The 16,070-nt window shown below is 33.9% G+C and overlaps 1 protein-coding gene across 4 annotated transcripts in view; it reads left to right on the top strand.

Annotated features, from left to right (window-relative positions):
- LOC149550820 (protein tesmin/TSO1-like CXC 5) overlaps window positions 1-16,070 on the top strand; it is a 38,394-nt gene that overhangs the window by 8,630 nt on the left and 13,694 nt on the right. For all 4 annotated transcript variants that reach the window (XM_089786386.1, XM_089786384.1, XM_089786388.1 and 1 more), the window contains exons 3-4: window positions 2,964-3,074; window positions 3,469-3,646. In XM_089786386.1, coding sequence (XP_089642512.1) covers window positions 2,964-3,074; window positions 3,469-3,646 — 289 coding nt within the window. The remainder of the gene's footprint in view (window positions 1-2,963; window positions 3,075-3,468; window positions 3,647-16,070) is intronic.

Raw genomic sequence — 16,070 nt, forward strand, 5'->3', positions numbered from 1 at the left:
GGAAATATTGCAAAAATCTCCATTAATAAATGTTATTGTAGCATTCCCCAAAGGGGTAATGTTTCTGACGATGGTTCATTGTGAGGGACATATTAGTGATGTGAACTTCATTTTCAAAATCCTTATTGAATCCATAGAAATGGTGGGTCATGAAGATGTGATCTGTAAGTCATCATGAATGATGCAAAAAATTATAGGGCAGCAAGTGTTTTGGTTGAGCAAAGATATGATGATGCAAGCAATTGGCACTCAAATAGATTGAGCAAAAGGAATATACTAAGAGCGTGAGGATTTACAAATAACACCCCAATATGTCACTAGGCATTTTTTTAGGACTTTCATGTGGTTGGAATTTTTGAAGGTAATTATATATAATTTATTTTGTTTAATTTATGCCATGTTCAATATGTATATGGTAATTTTTGATGTGTTATTTATATTTTTATAATGTGTTATTAACCTTATCTTAAGTTGCCGAGACTCGATTTGCATCAAATACAATTGTTTAAAGATGACTTTTGAAGATGTGAGAGGCATTGAAAGTAATGGTTATGAGCAACTGATGGGGTATTTTGAAGCAATCAAATTTAGAGAGGGTCCAATAGCTCAAGTCATTGATCTTAAATGATGATTCATGTATTCATGAGCAATGTCTTAAATTTCATAAAGCTTACATGGCCCATGAGTATCTTTAGGTTTGCGGGTACAAATACACTATGTTTTGGGGAAGTCTTTGATGTCATGGACACAACAATAGAGCAAATTGAAGTTATTTTGCTCTAGTTTATGTTGTCTATCTTGTAAGGAACAATGATACAAGGATGGGTCAATGAAGCATTGGGATCTAACCCTTAAGTGTACTAACTTGGATGCAACTATTAAAGATCTTGCTAGAGTCACTAGGTGATGATGATGATGAGATACATACACATGATGCACTTAGTGGGAGTTCCATCCTTTTGTTTTCAAATATCACGGAAGATCTTGATCCAAATCCTATTTATGATTGTTGAAGATAGAAGACAATTGTTTTTTCTGGTTGTCAATTTTGTAATTGTAGTGATCTTTTTTTGAATCATAGCGTTGAACACATGATATATTCAATTGATATGACATAATTTCCTAGTTACCGATTCGGGTGTGGATGCGGATGTGAGAATTGGGTGTGTGAATGTGCCAATTTTTTTGGGGGGGGATGCGGACGTTTCGTGTGTGTGTGTGTGTGTGTGTGTATAAATGAAAAGAAATGCAAGAAGTATACAAAATTTAATCATTTGATGGTATGATACTTCACCAATACATATTCAAATTCTAATTAAAATAAGTTATAACTAATATCTAAATACTCAATAAGATTACAAACCGTACCATATACGTCTATGTTTAGGATTGCAACGCAAATAAGGAAATCATCACAATTACAAAATCAAAGTAGAGTTCATGATTCAATTTTCATCAATCCGAATTAGAATCATATGGATTCGCAAAAAGGTAGTTTCTATTTGCGCATCTTAAAATAAATTTTTGGTGGGTATAAGTCATTAAAAACTTTTTTTTGGGCCTAGGTGCACCGAGACAATTGGATGCATTTGGATGCCCTATGAGTGCTTGCCGGAAGCCAGCCCTAGGTATTCAGATGCCCATGTATGTCTCTACGAGGCATCCTTGCACATCTAGGTGCTTGGGAGCCCTTACACAAAGATCCACTCCGGATCCACTCTTGTACGCCTTTGTATCCAAATTGAGAGCTAGGGAGTGTGAATGGGTAACTATGCATAATATTGTAATTCTAAACTATCAATTGTCATTTGGCATTGATCCACATCTCTCTCTCTCTCTCTCTCTATATATATATATATATATGTTTTTGGATCCGAAACCAGAATTAGGGAGTGTGAATAGGTAACTATCATTTTGCATTTGCCATTTAGGGAGTGCGAATAGGCAACTATCATTTGGTATTTGCCATTGATCCACCAATATATATATATATATATACACACACACACATTTCCGGATCTGAAACCAGAATTAGGGAGTGCGAATAGGTAGCTATCATTTGGCATTTGCCATTGATCCACCAATCTATATATGTATATATATAGATTGGTGGATCAATGGCAAATGATAGTTCGGAATTGCAATATATATGGTTTAGATTTACCCAAACCCATGTATACAGGGCAATATTAATTTTCCCATACCTGTACTGGCAACTTAGATTATAAGTATTAGGTACATGGGCTCAACACTGAAATGAGCAGAAACAGCTTGCTGCTTATATTGTCGGTCAAAACCTGGTCAATGTAGGTAGGTAGCATTTTGTAGTCTGTTGACAAATCCTCTGTTTTTTGGCTTATTTATAAAAATTATTTTCTCTATTTGTTATTGTTCATTTTTTCTCAACTATGATGCTCTTACTTTTTGGTCATGGGGGCTCCATATGGTTACAATCTAACTACATTCTTCTATGCCATTTGATTATTTAATCAAATGCTATATTTGCCTATGGTGAATTTTGAACCCTTGCTTTTGTTACAGACAAGTGAAATTTGTAATCACCTTTTGAGCCAAAGAGTTATACTATACTTTAATAATGGAGTTATACTTTAATAATGGAGTACAAGTAAGACATGTACGGCAATGAATTTGTTGATTGGTATCTTTTACATTTTTTGAATTTAAACATTCTCGCATGGTGATTCTAGAAGTGCACAACAATAAATCCATATTTTACTGCCATATGTGCCAAAAACAGTAGGCTCCCAAGTAAATGTTAAACATTCAGACCTATCAATGTTTTATCTTCTGTATTTCATACCGTCAATAGATTTCTTGAGTGAATCAATTAACCATAGTAAAACTCTTCTCAATCATTGTATTTTCAGTTTTGTTCATTTGCCATCTTTACAATTTTATTTAATAATATAGTACCTTACTATCATATGATTCTGTACATGCAGAAGACCAGAGTCTCCAAGAGCAGCAAGGGCAAGAACAGTGTTTGAATCTAAGGAAGGCACCCCAAAAAAATCAAAACAATGCAACTGCAAGAACTCCCGTTGCTTAAAATTGTAAGTTATTTTATGATTTTTATTTGTAATAAGAGGAGACTATATGTTTGGTAAATTGTTATTCTAATATTTTAATTACTAATCCTCTAGATATCTTGTCGTAAACAGTATGGGGCAATGCTTGCTGCATTACAATTAAATTAAAATGGAGTGCCTTTTCACATGTTGTAAGCAAGGGCCATCTTATTGGCTGTAATCTGATTTAACATAGAAATTAATTTTGTTGATATTGTTCTTGAGTTTTTAATTTTTAATCATAATTACTATTTACTGCAAAGAAATTGCATAGAATTAGATCTTTCTTATATTTTTACATTTTAAGTGTTGTAGATTTTTGCAATTATATTGACCTAGCCTTTTTTTCGATTTTCTTTCTTTTTTTCTTGCTCATCAGGTATTGCGAGTGTTTTGCGTCGGGCACATATTGCGACGGCTGCAATTGTGTCAATTGTTGTAACAATGTTGATAACGAAACTGTGAGACAGGAAGCTGTTGAAGCAACACTAGAGCGTAACCCAAATGCATTTCGACCTAAGATTGCCAGCAGTCCAAGTGCACATCGAGACAGCAGGGTATGGATTGTTTGCTTTGTAAAAATAATGACATGCTGTGATTAGGCAAAAAAATTACAATTAGGATCAGTCTTGTTATGTTTGAAATTAAGTGTTAGATTCAGACATATTAAAAATATATAAAAATTGTAGTTAATATAAACTAGGGGTAGGTTTAATACACTATTAATATTTTTTTTTCTCTTCAAAGTTTAAAAATGAGGTTAATAAGTCATTTATAAAAGAACTTTAAGTTAGCCATTAACTATTAGTTTAATACTCTACCTTTTTATAAGGTTGATATGAGTTGGAACATAATTACGGCTGAGTCTTTTTTGATGGCGTGACCTACTTGTTAAGCTTAGTTACCATTTTTTATAAGCTGATGTGTTATTTTTCATATTAGATAAATGTTAGGGTTGGTACTTTCTATATAAAACAACCTTAATCTATGAGTACGAATCCTGGTAATTTATGAGAACAAAAACTATGCTAGAAAACAAGGAAGCTTTTATCTATGATGACGTCTATTCTTGTATTTTTATGTTTTAAAGAATTAGAGTAGCCCATGTAAACAATAACCTTTCTAATGTGTCAAATGTGTTGTGGTAAACCGGTAGGACAAATTTGGTTCTCATATTTGTGACCAAGGCTCGATTATCTCCAAGGATATGTTAGCATTGGTTAGCATGTTGTAGTGATATTCCCATCATAATAGTGGTAGTGTGTTCATTGTAGGCCTGCATGTGATACAGTAGGGCAAGGAGGAAAAAATGAGTAGGTGTCTTGTAGGAGGAGGTAGGAGTCAGTGTTCAAATTACAGGAGTGAAGGATGGAGAAGACGAAAGAGAATGCCTTGTAGGAGGAGAAAGGAGGTGAGCAATTGGTCCTAGGAGCACAGGTGCGAGAGTTTTTAGTCTAGTGGTATCCATGCTATCATATACAAGTAGTAACCTCATTTGTTGTGAGGCGTGGGTGCCCTGTTACCAACAGTCATTACTTAATCTGAAATAAATTCTTTTTTATGAACAAATCTTATTCGAAGGTTTTTATCATGGAGTGCTAATTGATGTGACCTGACAACTGCAAAACATCAAATACAAGCAACGTTGATAGCTACATTTTTATTACAATATGTTGACATCAAGGCTGTAGGGTCAAACACATACGGATATGTTTAATAGACACCAAGGATAATTTTTGAATTTCAATGTGGGCGGAAATCTTACATCAACATTCAATTGCTTACTGCAGATGCATGTGCCGTTTGACTTCTCTATATGGATTTAGAGATTAAGAATGCTAGCTACCTTTGAGTGTGGTATATTCAGAAAGTTAATAATATAGGATCATAGTTTAAACTTTAGATATAACACAATGATAGTGTACGATACAACCAAACTTGAGCATTAGGGTCGCCCTTTCAGTACAACAGTCTTCTATGAGTTTAATGTAGATTTTTGTGGACTCCCGACTTTTGTACATCAACTTAGAGAGTAAGATTGAGAGCCATCCTTTCAATGCAGCACTATCTTAAGAAGGCTCTATCATTGTTTGTTTATGAATTTATTAAATTTTATTTTTATGAACAACTAAGACGATTTAGGACATAGGGTCTAGGTTTAACACTGCCATAGCGTATGAGATCACCAAACTTAAAACTGCAAGGTTACTTTCAGAAAGATTTTCATGACATTTGTACCATTAAACATGTATGAATGTGTGTGTTTGACCTTATAAAATTTGCTCGTAAGTTCAAAGAGTAATCTGCTAATATTGGATGTTACATAGGAACTGCATTACTGGCTTGGTGATGTTGTATCTTCAAACAAATGAATTTCATAGTATAATAGGCAGGTCAAATTATCCAGTACTGGTTCTGAATGTTCTGTTAGTACCATAGTAGTTTATGGGACAGGAAAACGTGAGCTCTATTATTAGCATAGAGTCTACATATAGCATCATATATATGAATTCTTGTAAATGAAGGCTCCATCATCAAGTGCAAATGGATATGTTTTGTAAACAACCTAGACTATTTAACTTAAAAGTAGGTTAATGCATGAGATTACCAATCACAAATTTTGGGGTTGCCATCAAATCTCTATCTAATATTATAGACTCTAGAACATCTGTTTATATGCTGCATAGATTATTGAGGACAGTTGAGGTTTGTTTTGTCATAATGCACGACCATTATAGCTTAAAAGGCCATTAAATTTGAACTTCAAAATACCAAATCACAGAATTGGTGCCTTGATTGTTTTAATCCCTGAACTTGAACAATGGTTTTGAACACTGTGGAGGTTGCCTGATAATCTTTGTAGAGTACCTTGTCCAATTTCTGAACATGTAAGTCATGATTTTTCCATTTATTATCTCTTATATAGTCTATAATTGTCCAACATCTTGAAAAGTAATCTGTTATATGTTTTTAAACTCCATTATACTTGATCATTTTTTTAGTTCTTCTGTGTCTTGTGAGTAAGAAAGATGAACGCAACAATGTCGGCAATTGTACTTATCATTGAATTTCAAAACAAGATTTATCTGGTTCTGATCTAGTGTTGGCTGTTAGTTTGCCATGCACTTTTTATTTATTGAAGCTGCGGAAAGAGTATAATGAACATCAAGGTCATAATGATTATGATTAACAGCATACATATTCCTGACCTTCCTGGCAATCTGCATATTTACTAAAGCATATTTGAACATGCTGCGATCATGTATAAGCATACAAAGTGATGAAACCATTTTTTACTTCAGAAAATTTATGAATAGATTTCAGAAATTTGGTTGCATCAATTGTAACTATTTTTCTGCTAAAAATACTGATGAAGAAATTTACAACTTGTTCTTCTATTTAAATGCAACCATTCTGCTACAAAGAAAATTGTATGGAATACACGTGATTTGTGTGCCCATTTGTATGCAAACATTCTTCTGGAGAAAGAAATGATGAACATTGCCAAAAGAAGAGATTCTTGGAGATAGGGGTGAAAGTAAGTAATGGCAATTTCAAGCACAATGGAACATTAAGGAAAAATGGAGTATTCTTCATCCCTTCTACAAGAAAATACTACTACTAGCTGCCACAATTGATATATTTCTTGGATCAAAACTTTATCAAAAAGGCCCATGTATAAGAAAATTCCCAATCAGAATTCTGTCTTTTTTTTCAGTTTTATATTATTTGAGTGATCTGCAATGTTAAAGTTAGGAACCAGAAATATAAATTTTAATGAAATAAAATGCATTAACTCAAGAAAACAATCAAAACAAGGATAATTTTATCCTGGGAAAAGTCCTCCTCCCCAAGGGAAATGACCCAGCCCATCAAAAAGTTTGTTTATTAGAGTTTTTCAAAAGTCGATTACAATACTCTGCATCCTTAATATCTTTCATGCAAACTGATTCCCAGAACTAGACCATCAGAGTGATTAAATGATAACTTGATACAGATATATATGCTTTGAATACAATAGACTGCAGTTCATCTGCGAAGCTTAGTAGTAAAGCATGATTCAGAATAATCATATAAGTACTACACACATATGATCAAAACTGAGATTGCTAATCTTTTCTAGGACAGAATAGAAGTCTCTGAACTTTTGACAAAAACTCTCCCTTTCTTGGAGCACATGCAACACACATGAGAATACCATCTGAGCAAGATGAATAGCATCTCAAAAACAAATGGACAACAGTTATGAATATGAAGATGATGAGCAATAATGTTGACCGTCCCAAGAATAAGGATAACCAACAACAATAAAAGAAGACAAAGCAAGAGGATAATACATGTCCTTCCAGATTGTCGGTGGTGAAAAAAGGTTCCAACAATATGCGAACAAATGTCTTGTCAGCATGAAATGACATGGCACATGAAATGCTTTGTCAGAATTAATGACAGGGCTTATAAAAAAACACTTCAGCATATGAAGACACACAAAGATTCATGATAAAACTCACGAACAGCAGAGAGGAATGAAGATGGCCATGACAGGAGTCCAAAACAAAATGAAATACCACCGATAACTGAAGATGAACAGAAGAAGCTAGAAGGCGATGAAAACTTGAATAACAGATCTCTATTGCTACTATAACTTCAACATGCAATACATGGCATCTGAACATTGTTTTGGGAGTACTGGGACCTCCAAAAGTTGAATTTGAAAGGAAACTGGCCGTCAGGCATCCAAAAATTTAAAATGGAGAAATATTTTTTTAGGTTATACAGGACACAAACCTGAGCAAGATTCTAGCAATTAGAACTGTTGCCATGCAATGGAAAACATTGGGAACCTCATGATCGGAGGAATGAATTTTTTTTATAAATCACCGAGTATTAAATTAATTAGCATTCTGGAATTTGAATGCAAGATGACATTAAAATATCTGCAAACATCAATGCAATATAGTCTTGAATGGTGACCCAGTCCTAAATTACCTGGACGTTGGAGATTTTGTAAGGAGAGTAGAGTTATGTTTGGAAGAGAATGAAACTTGAAGCTCTAAGTGACTTTAAATTTTGGTTGATGTCAATAGGCAGGACCCATGTTAATTTTGCAGATGACATGGATTTTGAGGCCAATAAAAGAGTTCATTTATAGATAACATGCCATTTAAAGATGTAGCATTCTCAATTGAGACCTATCAAATGCAAAATGTGACTTCACAATCTGGCAGATTTGTACAATTTGTGAATTCAAATGTGGAATCCATCGGGCAACAAAAAAGATTGAGATGTTGTATTGCAAGCTGGACCATGCAATTTTCAAACAAACATGACATACACATCTAACAGTAGAACATGTGGAAAGCTGCATTTTGGTAAGAGAGTCTGATATAAAGCACCTTTTGTAGCTTCTTCTGAATTTTATTATAAATATCTAAGTACATGTACATTTTAACATCTTTGGAAAGGTTTCAGTTTATCTGAATTGAACCTTTTGGTTTAAATTTAAATTTTGATTTCATTACAAGTGGAGCACTGTTAGTAATTCCTAACTGATGTTGCATAAGCCATTTTTCGTCGTCCTTTATTTTGCTGAGATTTTGTTTATATTAATGAACAGCAATCTTTATGTTAATAGAGACTATGCAATGCAATTGAGTAAATTTGAAATTGTTAAATCTGTACTGAATTTGTCACTTAAATTTGATAAGACAATTGACTGTCAAATTTGTATCTGTTAAGAGAAGTGTTAATATTTTATCTAGTTGATTGTTATAATCTAGTAAAACTTTAGTGTAAGATAGCAAAGCATTTCTTATTGCAGTTATTGGAGGTTTGAACCTTCCGTAGTTGATGATTATTGAATTAGATATCAGGATTGGCTTGTGATGGAGGTTTTAAAAACTTGAAGCGCTTTTATTTACATTTTGTAATTGATAATTAAGATGAATATTTATTGGGAATGCAGAACAGAGTTTCTTATTAGGAATATCTTGTATATCTACAAAGTGGCAGATAGGCCTCACTAAAAAAGCAATTAATTTCTAACTGTTCTGCATTCCCAACAAATATTCATATTAGTAAGCTACCCATGTAACAGTGTTGAAAAATGGTGCCTGAATGCTTTTGAGATAATTGTCTGTGTCATTATCAAACCTCTTGAGAAATAGGAACTCCTCTTTTGTAATTTTTCTCTTTGAAAATTTGAAAGCTACTGCACAACTTTGTCTCATTTCTTTTGTTGCATGCACAAAGCTAACCAATTAATTTTCAGTCATAATGTGTTTGGGGGTTATGTTAAAACTTAGAACCCAAACCTAAATGTAATATGCTTAGATTAGTTTCTCCATGTGAAAAATATTAGAATCTTGAATTATATTTAGTCAAATACTTTTAGTTGTTCTATTAATGGCCATTTATTGTATTTATTAATTTAATAATTTAATTGATAAACTGGTTGTTCTTTTTAAAACACCATCATGTAAATTGTGATTATACCTTGCATTTTCACGAATTAGTTAGGATGATTACCTGAACATGGTAAGAGAGTGGGTTGATGAGGTTTTTAAAGTTCTGGCAAATTCTTTAAAAAAATGTGGGCTCTTGTTTTTTGGCAATTTTTTTAATAACAAAATTGTGGTTTTTTTCCTACAATTTTTAAGGTTCTTTTCAACGTATTTTTGTCTGCAAATCACAGATTTTTGTGAAAGAAGGTTGTCTTCATCACATTTTTTCACATGTCTTGGATTTGTTCTCCAAACCCTCACATCGTTGCGTGTCAACGTTATTGTAGGCGCAGTTTGTTCTTTGTAATGCCATTTTCTCTTGCACAATTGTCAGTGTCGGGGTTTTTGGAGTTGTGTGGTTGATCATTTTTTCAAAGATTAGCTGTTGTTTTGGCTACATTGTTATCTTTCCAATGCCTTGCAATTCTCTATGGCACACATCTTTGGTTTTGTTTCTGTGACCTCATTTGGAGCATTTTCTTCTATGCGAAGGAGCTTTAAAAAAAAATAAATTGGAGGGCATTTGGGCATAGATGGCGGTGTTTGTGCTTAGGGTTTTGCATGATATTTCCTTGTGGGTTTTTCCTTTTCTATAGGGTCAAGGGTTTTCTGATTTTTTGCGAGATAAGATTGTGAGGGGTTTTCACCTTTTTCCAAAACAATGTAGTGTTTCATATTTTGGGTTTTTTAATTATTTTTTTCCACAAAAATTATACTGGGTTGCCTAGTTTTGATTAATTTTTCTCCTCAAAAATTGTGTTTATTTTTTTCTTCAATTTTTAGTCAAATTTTGTCTTTTTTGTCAATTTTCTCCTTATAAATCAATTTCGGATTTTATAAATTTGTCCTCAAAAAATTAGTGTTATTTAACTTATTTTTTTGTTCTTTAAGAACATAGGTTTTTTGTGGGAGATCTCAACATCACATCAAGGGTTTGGCAATTCTCTCCCCTAAAATTGGGGTTTATTGCAGTCTATATTAGTATTCAGCTCAAAAGTCTTTGCCTATTTTGTTGATCAAAACCTTTTCTATTTTTCTCAAACATTTGAGGGTTTGATGTTTTTCTCCTCAAAATCATTTTTCTGTTTCAGAAGCTGAACTCAGTGCCTCTGGCAATAGGGAGGAACAACTTTTGTTTTCACAATGTTAGGCTGGAAGGATTTTGGTTGTCTTGGTCATTTCCAAAAGTTTTGCAGATTTAGGGAGGCTCATATTGCAAAAAGTTCTATGCATTCATGACCAAAAGGGGGGCGGCCTTCTATGGATTTGTGACCAAAAGACTGCAGATATCCTTACCAAGTCTCTCAGTGTGGAAAAGTCTGTCAAGCTTAGCAGGCAACTTGGCATTGTTGATTCTATGATCTTTACTGAAGGGTATTAGAATATTTAATTATATATAGTCAATTATTTTTAGTTGTTCTATTAATGGCCATTTAATTATTGTTTTTTAGGCTTCAGTTAAACAATTTGTTTTTCTAAGATCATTGTTATGTAAATTGCTTTATATACCTTGTATATTCAGGAACAAGTTAAGGCAATTACCTCAAAAATGAAGAAGACATCATTAACAATCAAAATATATTCAACAGAATTGAAGCCAAGAAAGAATGGATGGATTGAAATTAATAATCTGAGCATTTTGTTCAATTGCAAGATCTAAATAACTACTAGCCTTTTTGTCAACTGTGGTCATGCCATTATTGTCAGCATGTTGGCATGGGAGAACAACTAGAATTGAATTTTTTTACAAGTCTGAGTATATTTGAGAAGAGGCTTCTGCCTCTTTCCCTTAGTGTTCTAAGAAAAACAAAGAATTGTTACTCTTAGTTGCATGTAGTACATGGCTGCAGTAAAATCTTATGTTATGTGTTGCCATCAATGTCAAAGGAGGAGATTATTAGCCTCAACTAATATTGTAATTGATAGTGGAAGATTGTTAGGTGATGATGCTATGAATGTATGTAAAAGAGTCATATCAATTATTATATTGTCATTGATGTCAAAGTCTTGGTTAGACAATTATGCTAACTCAAGAAAATACCATATCATTAGATTGATGAAAATAATTTGAAGAAAGTATGAAGAAGTTAGAGTTGATATGTAAGGTATTCAATGGGTACTTGAATGAACTGGACAATGATTATGCAATATTGGTTTGATTGTTTTACAATAATGTATTCTTGAGAAGTATTGAAGATCACAAACTTAACGAAGTCACAAGGTTAGTGAAGGGAGATTGTACTCACCGAGTGACTACAGTATTGCCCAAGCGATTGTAAAAAGGAAGAACGCAGTGTTGCCCGAGCAAGTCAGTATTAACTAAGTTATATGTTGCCTGAGTAAATGTAATGTTTACCAAGTGATAGCTGGATGAACAAGTTTTGAAAATTTGAGTATGAGGCCAACTTTTGACAGAAATATGGAAAGTTCGAGAAGATATAAAGTGAGAGTCAAAGTTTGTTGCAAGTATTAAGATAATATCTTGTACTTTCTATAATAGTCAACTACTTGTCTGTAGTCCGTCTTTCAGTCTAGATAGGAATGTTTCCTATCCCGTCTTCAGTCCAGATAGGAATTTTTGCTATCCTGTATCTAGTTTTGTTTCTAATTTCGTCTTCAGTCTACGTTGTTTCTTTTAAAAGAAACAACGTCCTTGTAATTCTTTATAAGGAACACATTTGTTCCTCTGTTAATCAATGAATCATTTGGAAATCCGTTAATCTGCCAACTCTTCTTGAATCTTGTAACATCGTATCAGAGCTATTACTTAAATTTTTTCGAAAAAATTTATAATTTCTTCGTGAAATTATTTGTTTAAATTTTTTCAAAATTTTTTCTGTTGAATTTCTCTAAAACCCGCTTAGGGTTTTCGGCCTAGAGAAATTCCTGAACTTAGGGTCTGCCTGTGTTTGTTTAGCACACTCTAGCCCCATTCGTCCATGCACATCGATCCTTGAAGAAAAATCTGCCATTTTTTTATCAAGAAATCTAAAATTTTTTCAAGCTTTTTTCAGCTGGGGCCTTATTTTTGAAACCCTAATTTTTGGGGTCGAAAAAATATTTTGTTTGCAGATTCTTTGTGGGTTTTTCGAGAGCTCAACTGGGTTGTCCGTTTTTCCTGGGTGCCTCGATTTTTGTGCCTCGATTTTCGAGCCAATGAATCCAAAAAACGACAGCAGATTCCTTCTAGGTTTTTCAAGCTCTCTTCTGGGTCATTCTCTGATTCTTTTGGGTCTTTCGTACTTTTGCCTCGAAAAATGTGCCTTCACAGATTTTCATTAGAAAACGTGTCATGGCATCTCTGACAAATATTTTGCTCGAACATAATTCCAAATTCAATGGTCGCAATTATGGAACCTGGAAGCAGCATATCATCGCAATCTTCGAATATCGAAACACCGATCAACTTGTTCTGGGTGTTACGCAGCGTCCGACTTCTCCGGGTCCTGATCAAGGTGAAGCTGCATTTTTCGCCTTCTGAATTTGTTTCTGAGATTTTGGGTTTGTTGATTTTCTCCTGAAAAATCATTTCATGTTGTCTGTAATACGCAAGGTTGTGTGAGATTTTGGGTTTTACCGTTTTTTCCACAAAAACGAAGTTTTGTAATTGCAATTTGTTTTGGGTCATAGCACTCTTCTGGCAAAGCTTCTTGGTTTCAGCATTCTGTAGATCTAGCAAAGTAACAAGAATCGGAATCGGATCGGAATCGGCAAGGCCGAATCATATCGTGAATCGGCCATGAATCGGAATCGAATCGGCCATGAATCGGAAAATTTAAAAAACCCTTGAAATTTAGTGACTAACTTATTTCATAAACCCTTTATCGCTGATTCGATTCACCGATTCACAAAAAATCGTTTGGCTTGAATCGAATCGCCAAATCGCGTGAATCGCATGAATCGCCGTGATTCTTGGAACTATGAGATCTAGGGAGGGTCTCAATTATCACAGAATGTTCTGACATCTGTACGTTGACCATTAAGGGAGGGTATTAAGATAATATCTTGTACTTTCTATAATAGTCAACTACTTGTTTGTAGTTCGTCTTTTAGTCTAGATAGGAATGTTTCCTATCCTGTCTCTTTTTTCTTCACTCCAAATAGGAATGTTTCCTATCCTGTCTCTAGTTTTGTTTCTAATTCCGTCTTCAGTATACGTTGTTTCTTTTAGAAACAACGTCCTTGTAATTCTTTATAAGGAACACATTTGTTCTTTTGTTAATCAATGAATCATCCGGAATCCGTTAATCTGCCAACTCTTCTTGAATCCTGTAACAGCAAGATCTATGGTAGAGAAAATTGAAGAAGGATATCATGATGGAGATTGAATGAAGATCAAAATGGACACAAATTTTTATGTAAGGTTATATTTTCTATGTGTCTAAGTTCATTGTATGAAGGAATTTTTTTTGTAAACCTAAGATTGACGATTCTGATTATGCGTCAAAAGATGGAAGGATTTGGAAGCATTAAGAAAACTATTTAAGGAGAAGAATGAGACTGTTTATGCTGCTGCGCTGATTTTATTGTGATATTGTTCGAGAGTTGATGAAGTTGAAAGAGATCTAATTGAAGGTTGTTGTGAAGAGTGAAGTTGAAGAAGGTGAAATAAGTGTTGATCCAAGTAAACCGAGCAAAGAAGAGAGAAGACAAGAAGAAGAGTCTGTGAAAGATAGAATCAGCCTTGTGAGTAAAAGACATAGAAAGAGGAAGAACATAGATCTGAACAAGCAAAGGTAGTTGATATTCTTAATAGATCACTTCATATTGTTACTAGTTAACCATTGTAGTAGAAAATCTGAGAAGCATCGAGTGGACCTAACAAGTGTGAAATCCTATATGGTAACATCGATTAATGGTGTTTGTAAGTCCTTTAGATCAGGCCACTCTTTTTAATCAAGAACAAGGAGTGATAAGGTCTAGATGATCTTTTAGTGAAATCCTCTAATAAGGTCAAGTGTATGTAACTTTTAACAAGTTTGTCTTCTAACAAAGATCACTTTAGAAGAGTGAAATTTTCAATTTCTTGGTCCTGAGTGGTTTTTCCCTTAATAAGATTTCCATGTTAAAAATTTTGTTGTTAATTATGTGAATGTTGTGATATTGCTATCAGGATTTAATTGGGTGATTTTTAGTCAAACTCATTGACCCATGTTTCATGAGTAGTGATTCAACATGAATCCATCTCTCACGAGAATAAATGGAACACTTAGCACTCATTGGATCTAGGTGATTGAAATGTCCCTTTTCTGATTTATATAATATTTCAAGCCAATAATCAGATCTTTAAGATCAAACAACCAATATTTCAAAGATCCACCAATTTCTTAATAAACCCCAAATCGGGTATGCCGAAAATAGTGCCAAAAACTCCACAGCTTCACATATTATTAATAAATCTGAAAGTGGACATTTTTTATAGAAATTTCAGCAGCGTAACAGTCTACAAAATGACATTTCTAGATCTGTATAACATTTACACAACAGCTCCCAAACGGAGGACAAAAACAATGCTCATCGAGCTCTCGAAAACAACACAAAATAGCTAGAAACACCACAAAAACACTAATAATCTATCACAGAAGTATAATCATAGCCAAATACATATATTCAGCTCTATTTTAACATCTAAAAGTCTGATATACAACAACAACCCAAACTGATATGAAATACTCAACTGGAAACACCAAACTCTTACAAAAAACACACCTGAAAATCCACAAATCTGCACTGTTCAGCACAAAGGCAAACTCTGCATGAGCATGCATATGGAATGGCTTTAAATTCCCGTCCTTAGCCTTCCTGGAAACTTGCAAACTCCCATTCTCGGGTCTCTTTCTCCACAGGTTTGGCAGCCTCTGAAGAACAACAAAAAAATGAGCAAAAATCAAGTTCTGGAATGAGCCCAAAATGCCTCCAAACCCCTTAAAAGAGGGCATAACCCTAACTCACGTCCAAGAGGGGTTAATAAAATATAATTTAATAATAATTTTTATTTACTAGTTCATTGGTTTCCAAAGATTAGCCCCTTTTGCCGAAACTTCACCTTTTTGGAGCTTGTCTGCCTTAGCAAAGTTTATTATTTTTAATTATTTGAAAAGGGGACATGACAAGTCCTCCCCTCCCAAATATTGCTTGTCCTCAAGCAATGAAGGTTGGAATTCTCAAGAATATGTGCTCCTTCCCAAGTTGCATCCTCTAGTGGTAATCCTTTCCATTTGACCAAATGTTTTATGACGCTCCTGTTTCTCAATCTTTTCTCTCTTGTATCCAAAATCTCTTCTAGTATCAAAACTAATTTCCCTTTATCATCAAGAGGTGGTAATTCTGTAGATACTATGGTTTGCTGGCCTAGAACCTTCTTCAGGCAAGATACATGGAAAATATTATGTATTTTGCTGTTTGGTGGGAGCTCCAATTCATAAGCTACCTCTCTTACCTTCTTGATGATCTTATAAGGCCCATAGAACTTTGGCTTGAG

The sequence above is a fragment of the Cupressus sempervirens genome, chromosome 6, assembly GCF_028749045.1.
Source record: "Cupressus sempervirens isolate cs-2001-9-10 chromosome 6, ASM2874904v1, whole genome shotgun sequence".
NCBI classification, from domain to species: domain Eukaryota; kingdom Viridiplantae; phylum Streptophyta; class Pinopsida; order Cupressales; family Cupressaceae; genus Cupressus; species Cupressus sempervirens.